The 14,220-nt window shown below is 38.8% G+C and overlaps 1 protein-coding gene across 1 annotated transcript in view; it reads right to left on the minus strand.

Moving 5' to 3' along the window:
- The window catches only part of LOC135071687 (CD63 antigen-like), a 62,157-nt gene that overhangs the window by 33,381 nt on the left and 14,556 nt on the right, over positions 1–14,220 (minus strand). The window contains exons 3-4 of the mRNA XM_063965465.1: positions 12,912–12,984; positions 626–793 (exon numbers count right to left, since the gene is read on the minus strand). Of these exons, the coding sequence (XP_063821535.1) occupies positions 626–793; positions 12,912–12,977 (234 nt within the window). The 5' untranslated portion in view covers positions 12,978–12,984. The remainder of the gene's footprint in view (positions 1–625; positions 794–12,911; positions 12,985–14,220) is intronic.

Raw genomic sequence — 14,220 nt, forward strand, 5'->3', positions numbered from 1 at the left:
AATTCGTTGGGGGCTGCAGCAGGTAACGTAAGACCCCATGACGAATTTCTTTCCATTCAACAAGTAAGTAAACCCAATAAAACCTGTGTACCTTAGTCCGCTATTGAAAAAGATAACCCTAGCGTTGATAATAAAAGATTCCTCTGACTCATAAGACTTCGATTTTATTGATAGGTGACTTTCAAAGTGAGCGGATATGCGCGTTAGACGTGGGTATTATTTCCGTACAAGTCATAAAGAGAAACAGCGTTTGACGATGTGGTGGCCGATCCCCTATAATTGCAGACCAGTAAGCGTAGGATGCGAGCCGAGATACGCTTGTATCGCGCCATTTTATCGACCGATAAGCCCATACGTTTGTCGTATACAATCATTGATAAGATTTTATCACGGCGCGGATCCCAGCCCGGCAGAAATCAGGATCCTATGAATCCATGATCAATCAGTTTCAAGACAAGCCCTGGCAGTCTTGATGTACGCTGAGCGGATGCCTTTTTGTTAGAGGGGCTCAAGCAGTCCACTTGTGTATCTCTCCCTGTATGTATCTATGTATTGCCTGCTTGTATACCTTTCTTAGAAATAAAAAGTTTTCTATCCTATTCTATTCTATGATTAAGAAACTCACCGTGATGATCATGCAGTGGTTCTCCTTGACGGCGCCGCAGCATCCGAAGAAGGCGACGATGAAGACGATCACTCCGACGATGATCAGCACCACCGGTCCGCTCGTGTAGTAGGGAGAGAGACTGATCATGGCCTTGGCGCCCACGATCAATATGATCATACCCGTGATCTGGAAAGGAGGGTGGTATTAATACTGTAGAGTTAAGAAGGAATCAGGGTCAAACACTGAAATGAGATTGGGTGGAAGATTAGAAACAGGTAAGAAGTTTTTATGTAGCCAAATAAAGTTTGCGATGTTCCTTATTGCTGAATAGCTATACCTACTATTTTAATACATTAAATTAATGTTAGTTACATTGGATATTTTACAGCTCTAAACACGCGGCGCGAAAATTGCTTCGCATTATTTTATGTCCGAAGTTTTGACACACTTTGTTTCGAATGTTTTTTAAAAATAATTTCAGTAAATTCAGATTTAATACGGATGTGTCAGCACGTGCTAATTTTATAATCCCGTTGTATTATTTTTCTATTTTGAGGACGTAGCAGAAGCGATCTTGTATTCTTGTACGTGTCTAAAAGACAATCCATCGCATTTCATAGCGTTTTATTATCTTTTTGAATGATACACAAGACTTTTTTTAGAGAACTTTTTCGATACATCCGGAACTGCATCTTTTGTTTGTTGCATCCTTCACAATTTTTTCCATTCTGTGTGGTTTTTCTTCTGTTTTGGTGCGCAGCCAGGTCCTAATCTGTGCTTATGGTATCGGTTATCGTATTATAGCTTATTTTAGAAGATTAAATCTTTTTTCGATATTTTTTTTTTGTGACAGGAGGCAAACGAGCATTTCATTTATTTATTTAACCAAAACGCTGGAAATTACAATAAACAGACAGACTGCAACTGATATTAAACAAGTACGAGATTTTTTTGCTACTAAACTTCAGCTTGCTACATTTATACCTACTTCAGCTGTCTCATTCTTCGGGTAACGTTGTTACGATAGTCTCGACATGACGTCACACTTTCATTTGTAAGCATAAGACAAATTAGAGTGGCGTGGGTGTCTTGGCGCCGGCCAAGCGACCCTTTCTACATAGACTTGTTGCTATCGGCAAGAACGATAAAAAAGTTAAGGGTAGGTACCGGCACTTAATGCTATAGTTTGAATGTACGGCGACAGAACATTCAGCTAAAGATTGTGGATTTTTTATTGGTTTTGGAAAATGGAAAAGAAGTAGTAAAAATTTGGAAAAATACTTCATTTTGTAAATAAAAAGTTAATCAGCTGGTGATTCCAGGTACTTAATGTAGGTATTTGCTTAGTTATTAATAAAAATTATTGTTTTATGGCTTTATCATCTGTAGAAAAATTTTTGTATGAAGCATTTTGTGACTGTTTAAATAATAATAACATACAAACAAGTTAGTTTGATCATAGCGCTCAAATAAATACAATTCTTCAAATAAAATCATGTGAGTAAAAAGTACAAAATATAATAAATAACGTTTATCTTTCTCTTTGTAATTAAAATGTTTATGAAGCAACATGAGTGATATGCCACTTGTACTTCAAGTGGGCAGGTTAATTACCTACACTTAGATAAGCACAGGGCACTCTGAGGTTCAGTCGGTGCTAAATGAGAAACACATAAATTAACTGCACTTAACTAACAATAATATTATTCATTTTATATTTTAGACAGATGGATAAACTATAATCTATAATCCGGGCCTTTTCAAGGCGAGAGTGAATAGGCACTTACAGGGCAGATATGTACCATCCTAGACTGAATCCCACTTAACATCAGGTGCGATTGTGGTCAAATACCTGCATTGTTATGCATCAAAAAAAAAACCAAAATAACTTCCTAATGTCAAGTTAAGTAGGTAGGTATCTACTTTGTTTGCGGGACTGTTCTGTTACAGAACCAAAATAATGAAAATTACTATAGTGCCTATAGTATAACGCCTGTAATACATATAGTGGCATATCTCATAAAGTAGTATAGTTTTATAGTGCAGACTTTGAAAATACTTATGAAATTAAAACTACATTCCTATGACATGATAAGCAATAATGATGTCTATGTTGACATGCTTTGTGATGTGAGTCAGCGAAGGGTAGATAACATATTATTTCGACGTTTAATTGAATGAATAACGCTGATTGAAGAAATAATTCGTGTATTTCGATTACTTTTCAGATTAATTTTAGTGTCCGACCGAATATGGATTTTCAGCCGAAAACGGAAACGATAATTAACTTTTAAAAAAAATAAAACCGACTTCAAATGCGTGAACACAAAAAAAACTAAAAATTGAAAATATTGCGTATAAAAAAGTTCATCCCCAATTTTCCACCCTTAGGGGTTAAATATTTTCTTCAAATTCGCATGAAACCACCCTTTTGATAATACCTATTCAACAAAAAAATAATCGTTCAAATTGATTTATAATCGGCGGAGATATTGCGTATAAAAAAGTTGATCCCCAATTTTCCACCCTTGGGGGTTGTTTTTTCTATTATTAAATTTAAATGGGACCACCCTTGAGGTATTACCTATACGCAGAAAAAAGATTTGTTCAAATCGGTTCATAATTGGCGGAGTTATCGCGTAACAAACATAGAAAAAAAACATACGGGTCGAATTGAGAACCTCCTCCTTTTTTGAAGTCGGTTGAAAACGAAGCTTCGGCTGTAGTCTCATTTTCGGCCGAAAACGAAAACGAAAATGACCTTCAACTCTCAAATTTCAATCTGAAATTATGTAAAAACTTTGAAAACCGTTAATGTTTTGACCAAAAACATAATGACGTTTGACAGTTGTTTTTGATAAGGATTGATTAAAGAAAACCGGCATTAAAACACAAAAAATTGAATTATGAATTCTTAGTAGAATATTATTTCCGGTGTATATTGAAATATTGGGAAGTGAAGAAGAAATAAAGGGTGTCCAGTGGGAATTTTTCATTTTCAAAAATGATTCATACAAATAAATTAATGATTTTCAACCGACTTCAAAAAAAGGAGGAGGTTCTCAATTCGACCCGTATGTTTTTTTTTATTATTTATTACTATTAATGCAAACTGGAGTTTAACAATGCGGATTTATTTTTTTATAGGCAATGTCTTTTAAATGATGCCCGTTTTACTATAGGCACTCTCACAGCCGGACCCTTACATTCGCAACTATGCGGGAGCAAATCGCGCTAATAATTTTCCTGCAACTTCACGGCGGATATTTTCTTACAGAACCTGAATTATTTAAGGATTGTTTGCTGTAAACTTTTGACTTGAGATATCCCCACAAGAAAAAGTCGCATGGTGTGAGATTTGGTGACCGAGGCGGCTAGAAAAAATAGTCCTCAGTGTCTCCATCGAGGTACTCTCCGTGTGTGGTGAGACACCTTCTTGCTGAAATAGTAGTTGGCCGGAATGCAGTTGCAGTTGTGGTATCAGACATTCATCGATCATTCGACAATACATTTCAAATACTTATTGCTCAACTGCGAACGCTCTGTAGGCTCCCGACCAGTGACTCATGGCGTATTTCAAATCCGCATTAGACTCTATTTTGAAACAATTAAACTTAATGAAAACTCTTTGGTTTTATTTGTATTCAATTTTGAACTTGGAAAATTTTCGCTGGACACCCTTTACAACGTAACCTCACTTCAAAACTTCAAAAGAGTGTGACAATACCGCGTCCGTTCAAGTCTGATTGGAACCATGAGTGCATCAGATTCACTCCCGAAGATATCGGAACGATAAACGTCCCCATCTTATTCACGTATTTCTGATATTCGGTTTGGCCGAAGCTTCGGCTGGTTTTTGGCCGAAAACGAAAATATGGCCGAATGTCCATTTTTTGGCCGAAAATGGCCGAAAACGAAAACGGATATTCGGTCGGACACTAATTAATTTTACAACCGTTGTTCGTTCGTGTTTTCTTGCTGGTAATCGAGTGAAGTTGACGCGGGCCGCCCCCGCGCTCCCCTCCAGGCTCCTTGCTCGTATACAACTTCAGACGTATTATGTGCGCTGATGCACCGATAGATGGCGTTAACATGCCGCCGGCCTTGGAAGCTCCAAGCTTCCAAAATGATGATGATCGAATCTTCATGCGTGTGTCATCGAAGGGCTCCCCGATGATGCCGCAGGTCTCGACGAGGTCGCAGGCGTCGACGAGATTGCAGGCGTCGACATTTCAGCTGCAGTGGGCAGTGGTAGTGGGCAGATCTTTGAAAAGGCCCGCTGTACTGTCCCCGTCGCGGTGCGAATGTCAGCGACTCGTGAAACTCCGTCTCTGCCAGGGAAGACGCGTATGATTCTCCCCAGGCACCACTTGAGAGGCGATTGATGATCGTCTTTGATAAGGACAAGACTATCTAGTTTTATGGAAAACGCAGAAGCGTTTTCCATTTTGTTCTTAGTTGAAGCTCTGCCACGTATTCTGTCGACCAGCGCCTCCAGAAATGTTGCCGTAGTTGCTCGACTCGGTCGTAGCGTGCCAGGCGACTGCTCGGCACCTCGGTGATGTCTTCGCAGGCTGGAGCGGTCAACGGTCGGCCGATGAGAAAGTGGGCAGGAGTTAAGGGTAAGAGGTCGGAAGGATCTGTAGACATAGCTGATAGAGGACGGGAATTCAGGATGGCTTCAGTTAGTACTAAAACAGTGCTAAATTCCTCATGTTAGGTGAGCATTGCCTACTATACGTCTAAGATGATGCTTGCATGATCGAACTCCTGCCTCCCAAAGTCCCCCAAAATGAGCAGCGTATACTGGAATATGTTTAAATTTTATGCCATCGTTGGCAGTAAAATCTATAATTTTATCGATATTATCTTGAATTAATAATGGAAACTCTTTTTCTGCTCCAACGAAATTTTTTCCGTTGTCAGAGTGTATTTCTGCGGGTTTTCCGCGTCTTGAAATAAATCTCTTTAACGCTAAAATACATATAATCATTAGTGGATAAGCCACTTACTAATTCTAAATGAATGCATCTAGTTGTAAAACAAACGAATAAACAAATGTACCTATGCCTTTATTAATTTTGACCCCCGACCTTTGCGGTTCAATATGAAAACTGGTCCCGCGTAATCTACGCCAGTGTACATAAAAGGAAAACCTGCCTCTAAACGTTCTTTAGGTAAATTACCCATTATTGGAGTTAAAGTTTTACCTTTCAGGCGTGAACACCTTACGCATTCATGCACTATTTTTCTAGCGAGATTCCTACCAGAAAGAGGCCACCAACTTTCGCGTATAGTGCACAATAGGTGCTGGGGTCCAGCGTGTAATAAATGTTTATGATAGTATTTAAATAAAAGACCGGTAAAATGATGTTTGCTACACAACAATGCAGGATGCCGTTTATCATAATTAAACCTGGACGAATCGCATAACCTACCTCCCACACGAATTAATTTATTATCGTCAAGAAATACATTTAAACTTAAAATACCATTCGCTTCTTTACATTTTGTTAGTGGTATTTCGTTTAATAAGTTGTTGTATACAGTCGGAAACATCTTGCGCGCAGCGTGTCACAACAACTTCTGCATCGTGTAACTCGGCGACTGATAAGGGACCGGTGCGTCGCGCCTGCTTATTGCGTGTATTGTGTTGTGAATGAACCTCAGTAGGTACGCTCCAGTCCGCTTCAATCTATTAAACTGTGAAAACCTTTTGAAGTCGAATAAGCTATCTGCATTTGTACAAACTGCACTAACTATTTCAAGTTTTAACTCTGGTAGATCTTTACGGATAGGTATCGCTTGAGTATCCCTTGACCAGTCTGCACAATGTAAAAAGGTAGGCCCGTGCCACCACAGGTTATTGTTCTTTAGTGCATCGATGTAAAGGCCCCTTGACACTAGATCGGCTGGGTTTTTATCGCCGTCTATATGCAACCACAGTGAATCGCCTGTCAACTCGTTTACATCTGTTATTCGATTTTGTACAAAAGTTTTTAATAAATGTGGAGACATACGTAACCACCCCATCACGATTGTTGAGTCCGTCCAAAAGCAAACAGAATCGAATTTTAATCTAAGTGACTCGACAATCTTTTTGTACAATCTCGCACCAATTAAAGCACCACAAAGTTCTAATTTTGGGATACTGATCGTTTTCAATGGAGCAACTTTACTTTTTGCACATAGTAGATTAAGCGAGACTACTGAATTCTCATCCATTGTACGAATATATGCACAAGCGCCGTATGCATCTTGTGATGCGTCTGAAAAAATATGTAGTTCCGTACGATGAGTGTGAGCTGCCCTAACCCTAACACATCGTGGAATTTTAATGTCGTGTAAATGTTTTTGAATCGAATCTATGAATTTATGGAATTTTTCTGTGACGTCACTCGGTACTAGGTCATCCCAGTCGATTTTACATAGCCACAGCTTTTGTAAAATGATCTTAGAAATTATGACAACAGGGCCTAGGAGACCTAAAGGGTCATAAATTTGAGAAATGATTGACAACATCTTTCGTTTAGTTAATTGAGTGTTGTCGCAGTTCTTACCTAACTCGGACGTAAAATGAAGTAGGTCATTTTTATTATGCCATCCTAAACCGAGTGTTTTTGTTTGTGTATGTGTTACGGTCAAAGTGATAAATGTGAAAATTATGAATAATCGCCGGTTATTATGAATAATTACCGCATGATTTGGTAAATGTGATTAATATGAGGTCATTTATGTGTGTATAAAACTAAATAGGCGGCTTAGGGGTGGCCCAAGGGCCACCCCCGCCGCACCTTAACCTATTTTTCACTTTCACAAAACATTACGTTATAGGCACCATGGAAAAGTAATATTATGCAAGAAACATTCCAAACTCATTATGCCAAATTATATTAATATATGATATCAAAACGTTCAAAAGTTTGGCTGTACACGAGCGCGTACACAAGATGTTGTTCTCTTTTATAAAATTTGTTAGTACCTACTAAGGTTGAATTATTAAATAATCACTGTTAAATGTGATTAATTTATCACTTTTACCGCGACTGTCGGTGATTATTCATAATAACCGGTTATTATTAATAATTTTCAATTTATCACATTAACCGTAACATATGCTCGCCTATTGCCAACTCTTTTGACGAGTTTGTCGAGGTTACGTCACAGTTAAATGTCCATTTACGTAATGGGTAACAATATTGCCTTAAAATTTGTGATATTTTTTCGCAAATATTTATCAATTCAGCAGGATCATCGCATCCTGTAATTAGATCATCAACGTAAAAGTCCTCTTTGATAATGCGCGATATTTTTTCATCGTCGCATTCCTGTGCTACCTGTTGTAGGCATCGCATACTAAGGTACGGCGCTGACGCAGTGCCATACGTCACGGTATTTAACCTATACACGTCTATCGGATCCGAAGAGCTTTCTCTCCAAAGTATAAGCTGTAAATTACGCTGGTCTTCATGAATGAGCGTCTGTCGAAACATCTTCTCGACGTCCGCGCTTGCTACCCAATAATATTGCCTAAAGCGTAATAAAATCGAGAAAATATCGTTTTGAAGCCTAGGTCCGATAAACTGTAAATCGTTTAAGGATTTATCAGAGGTAGTGGCGCAGCTGGCGTCAAATACTACCCTTAATTTAGTTGTAGTACCTACTACTCTCGCGAAATACGCCGTGATGCGGTAAAAAATAGTGTGGATCACTGTACTCGTTTATTTTTGTCATGTGACCTAAATCCCTATATTCTCGTATAAAATCCGCATACATACGTTTATATTGAGGCATACGTTCTAACTTCCGTTCTAAAGAGAGAAATCGTTTATAGGCAACCGAATATGAGTCACCCAACGAATCAGCTGACTCCTTTAGAGGTATTCGAACTGAAAACCTACCATCTATTTCCCGTTTTGTCGTATTTTTAAATATTTCCTCGCAACGTTCATCACAGGTAGGTATATTTTCGCGAGGGCCACTAAGCCACTATCCTCCAATTCCCAAAATTGACGTAATTGTAAATCGATAGTTTGTGTAAAATTGCATTGAATGTTTTGTTTACAACGCATTTTATTCGTATAAATTGGCCCGGAAATCAACCAGCCCAATTTCGTATCTTGAAGGTGGGTTACCTACGCCATATCGAATGACAAATGATCGAAAATCAAAATATCGAATACGTTTCATCGAACGATCAAAATATCGAACGATCAAAATATCGAATGCTCAAAATATCGAACGTTCAGAATATCGAATCATCAAAATATCGAACGATCAAAATATCGAACGATCAAAATATCGAAAGTCGTTATAGACGTTTTTATTAAATTTCATCACGCATCATTTCTGAACTTTCCTTTTTGGGACAGGCTAGGCTTATAATAGGTCCCCACGGACATTATTTCTCAAAATTTATAAACTTGAAGAAATGATGCATGATGAAATTTAATTAAAACGTCTATATCGACTTTCGATATTTTGATCGTTCGATATTTTGATCGTTCGATATTTTGATGGTTCGATATTCTGAACGTTCGATATTTTGAGCATTCGATATTTTGATCGTTCGATATTTTGATCGTTCGATGAAACGTATTCGATATTTTGATTTTCGATCATTTGTCATTCGATATGGCGTAGGTAACCCCTTGAAGGTACGGACCACTTTTTAATCGTATTTTATTATCGTTTAAAATTTCCCAAAATAAGTCCGCACCTATTAATAAATCGACTTCCGAAGGTAGATAATAAGTAGGATCAGCGAGCTCGATGTTGTTTGGAATTCGTATAGTCTCAACATCGATACTCACGGGGCGGTAAGAATGACGTGATACGCGGTAAAACAAAAAACATTGAACGCTCGTAGAAAAATCGTTTAACTTTGAGTGAATAATCAAATCGCATAATTTATTAGAGTGTGACACCGATTGTCCCACACCTGATATTCGAACAGTGGACTGTAAAAACTTCGTATACTTAATTATTCTCTAATCCATATCTGTGACTTAATTCGTTTACAAAATGTTTCCGAAACGAAACAATGTTGGCTCCCGTTATCTAGGAGCGCTCGTGCTGTGTGTCGCTTATTATTATCGTCCAGCACTTCGATTAGCGCTGTAGATAATAGAACTGTACCTCTAGTAGGAAAAACTTTCGAGTTCGTTTCGTTGCGTATTCAAAGTGTCATCGAAAAATTTTGTATGAAAAATTAAACAGCGCCCCCTAGGGCGGCTATAATATAGGGGGCGCTGTTTAATTTTTCATACAAAATTTTTCGATGACACTTTGAATACGCAACGAAACGAACTCGAAAGTTTTTCCTACTAGAGGTACTGGTCGCGTCAACACCGGCAGAGGTGTATTTTGTGTTTGATTCAATGATGAATGCAATACAGTTGATTTTAATTGTGATGTACTGGATGCATTATGTGATGACGTATTAACACAGTTGAGGGAATCTTTATGTAGTAAGCTGTTATGTTTTTGTTTACATTGCTGACAAGGGCCGAAAAAACAGTCTTTAATCAAGTGACCTGGACGTAAACAATTGGGACAAAGGTTGTTATCATTGACTAATTTATGTCGATCCTCAAAAGACAAATTTAAAAACATACTACATATGTATACCTAACGCGTGATTCCCACGACATAATACACAAACACGATTACGTTTAGCTGATTTATTGTTTTCCGATTTCGCAGCCACATAACTATAACTATGTGCTTGCACTGCTGGAGATTTCACATTTTGAGACTGTTTATTACTATTATTGAATTTATTAAAGTTGCTGTTATTAGAATTGCTATTATTATTATTCACGTTTATCATTTCTAATAAATCAGCTCGGTTCTTGAGAAAGGTCAGCAAACCGTCCAGTTTCAACTTACGGTTAGAACTATTTGTAATTAACGCGCCCTTGTGATTCTCCCACTCACGTTCCGTGGATGAATCGAGTTTACATACGATTAAATACATAATCAGAGTGTCCCATGACTTGGTGGGTTCTCCTAATGATTCTAGGGCACATAAATTACGCAAAATAGTGTCAATTAGTTTTCTAATAAGTAAAGGTGATTCCCTATTCATATTTGGCAAAGAAAACAACGACTTTACATGGTTGTGTATCAAAAGACGATCGTTTTGGAATCTATTGACTAATAGTTCCCACGCATGAACATAATTTGCATCTGTTAATTCCAATGCGCCTATGACCTGAAGTGCACTACCGCTAAGCGATGACCGCAAATAATGGAACTTTTGAATCGCATCTAAATCGGTACGGCAATGAATCATAGTACAATAGGAATTTTTGAATTCTAGCCAGTTGTCATAAGAACCGTCAAAGGTGGGTAATTTAATATCAGGTAATTTAATTTGCATCGACTGACCTTTTTTGCATAAATTACCGCTATTCGTAACAATATCATCACTATTGTCTTCCAAAATCGATTTAGCAAGAGAAATACATCCGTAATACTGTGCCATATACTCATGTCCGAAATACCGCAGTGTCTCAAGACGAAAGTCTTCGAGCAGTGTGTGTTGCCAGTGTTGACATATGGATCCGAAACGTGGTCGCTTACTATGGGCCTCATAAGAAGGCTCAAGGTCACCCAAAGGGCGATGGAGCGGGCTATGCTCGGAGTTTCCCTGCGTGATCGAATCAGAAATGAGGAGATCCGTAGGAGAACCAAAGTAACCGACATAGCTCGCAGAATTGCTAAAATCAAGTGGCAGTGGGCGGGGCACATAGCTCGTAGAGACGATGGCCGTTGGGGCAGGAAAGTTCTCGAGTGGCGACCACGGGCTGGAAAACGTAGCGTGGGCAGGCCTCCTACTAGGTGGACCGACGATCTGGTAAAGGTCGCGGGAAGAGCCTGGATGCGGGCAGCGCAGGACCGTTCATTGTGGAAAGCCTTGGGGGAGGCCTTTGTCCAGCAGTGGACGTCATTTGGCTGAAACGAACGAACTGTTCCTCAAAACTTTCTCGATATTCAATAAGACTTACAAGATCATTTTCATCAGAGATTTCCTCTATTTTGCTTTGTAATGCATTAAATTCATCAAATACAGACTCCAATTGAGAAATTCTTAATTTTAATTCAATTAATTGAGGCTTTGTCAAATCGATATTTTGTAATTTTGAAATATATTTATCGAATGACGTTAATCGAGCTTTGAGTACTCCTCTTTGCCTTTTTAGGTCTGTAACGGATGTTTTTAAAGAAGTAGAACGTTCTTTGGAGGCTGACCGACTACCCTCCCTAGAAGATGTTTTAGGAATTCTAAGCTTAGAATTTGCAGAAACATATTCCTCATCGCTCATTATGGGAAGAAATTAGAAAGCAAAGAGTACGTACGGTTTTTTGCAGGATCACCTTATTCGCTTACGGCGCACAGTAGGCTGTGACGTTGCAGTTGTCACGAACACCACAAACGGCTGGAATTTTGAAAAAATAACACTGTTTCAGCACTAATCGATTAGGATGGGACGTGAAAAGGAAGGATAACACCTGACCGTTGATCCGATTGATGTGTCTTGGCCTGGTTCCTCGTCTTTGGCTTCAGTTTCAGGATACGCGCCGGGCAACGACTTCCGTGCAATATCTTGAGTCCAAGGCTCCATCCGGCTCGAAGGACCAATGTTTCGACGTTTAATTGAATGAATAACGCTAATTGAAGAAATAATTCGTGTATTTCGATTACTTTTCAGATTAATTTTACAACCGTTGTTCGTTCGTGTTTTCTTGCTGGTAATCGAGTGAAGTTGACGCGGGCCGCCCCCGCGCTCCCCTCCAGGCTCCTTGCTCGTATACAACTTCAGACGTATTATGTGCGCTGATGCGCCGATAGATGGCGTTAACACATATATTTTTATTATGCACAATTAAACTGGAATCATTAGTTGATAGCGAAAACAAAAATAAATGATGTTATCAAAGAATATTTGTGCAAACAATAATTTCTTGTGTTGCCTTCATTTATTTTGTTCTGACATGAATGACAAAGTTTTGAACAATTATTTAAAAATATTGTGCAACCCTATAGTGGAACGATGACTCAAACAAAGAAAAACAATGGTTAATAAATCACTAATTACGCGTATGCACTAAAATAATATATTTTTTTATGAAGGTAGCACAAAAATACATGATTGAATTTTGAAAACAGCGCGGCGGTAGAAAAACAAAAGAATCGACATTCAAAGTAGGTATTGGATGTAATTATTTCATTAACTGTACTTCAATTTTAAATTCTAGTAGACTAATAGTAAAACATATATTTTTAAGTAGGACTTACCGCGAACAAAAGGTTGAAGCAAAACAGCAGGTATTTCACAGACGACATTCCTCCTCCGAGAGCCATTTTGTCCTAAAGTCCGATTTTTAATTCGACGGAATTCTGACAGCTGTCATTTTTTGACAATTCAGAGGTATAGATGACCCACGCTGAACTGTCCCACCAAACTCAATGACAGGGGGGCGCTACCATCGTTCAACTATATGGTTTCCAACATGGCAAATATCTGAACCAGCGATCCGGTATTGACGGTGGCGCCCCACTGTCAATGTCATCGACAGGACAGTCCAGTATTTTGGAACTATAATAAGCCTTTTTTGCTTTGAATATTAATAAATAATATGAAATGAAATTTCATCAAGTACAACTTACAAGAATGAACTATTGTTTGTGTGGGGTACGCCCCACGGGTTACTGGAGTTGCGCCTGGGAGTTGTTGAAGGCTCGAAGAAGAAGCGCCCGATGCAGAGATGTCGCCGTCTCTCTCTCGCCGGTGTTCACGTAGCGGGGTAGCGGGGAGGGGGTGTAGTGAAATAACAACCCCTTGTTTCTTGAGTGGGCTTGTACTGGCTGCTGTTGGCTTCTAGGGACTTCTTGTTTCTTAGTTGTTACTTCGTAGCTATCTTCAAGTGGACTGTGTTTTTGGCTCGGACCACCGCTATATTTGGGCCCACCATGCCACTCTCCACTAGTGACGCCTACGCATTAATCTAACGCCGTATCGCGTGCCTCCGTGCGACAAGGACGGAGCGAGTGCGAGCGAGACGCAATACGGTGTGAGCGAGGGCCGCTAGTGGGAGCGAGACAACAAATGTTTGCTTTTTCTCTCGAAAAGGCAATACCGTAAAGCGATTACGGCTCTATTTCCGATATGTCTGTCTCTGTCCTCCGTCGGAGGGTGAGTACCTATTTTCCTATCTTTTCTAACTACCTATTTTTCCTACCTATTTGTCCCTTTCTAAATGAAGCCAACACCAACAACAAGTTAATTTATTTTCATATCCAAATACAATTTACATGCTCAGAGTAAACGAATATCAAATTTATACAAAACAAATAACGATTAACTATACACAATTAGCAAATACAAAAAGACACGAGCAATAAAGACACGATATAAAATAAAGACAATAGAACACAGTACAAACAAAATGACTTAACACAATCTTACATGAATGTGAAGCTCAAGAAATACAACAAAACACTATATAATTCAAATGACAGATAAAGATAACAATTGCCTACTTTTCTGGCCTAGCTTATCTTTATTGCACAAACAACATACATCTCTGTGTCTATTTCTTACGCT

This window comes from Ostrinia nubilalis, chromosome 5, assembly GCF_963855985.1.
Source record: "Ostrinia nubilalis chromosome 5, ilOstNubi1.1, whole genome shotgun sequence".
Lineage (NCBI taxonomy): Eukaryota > Metazoa > Arthropoda > Insecta > Lepidoptera > Crambidae > Ostrinia > Ostrinia nubilalis.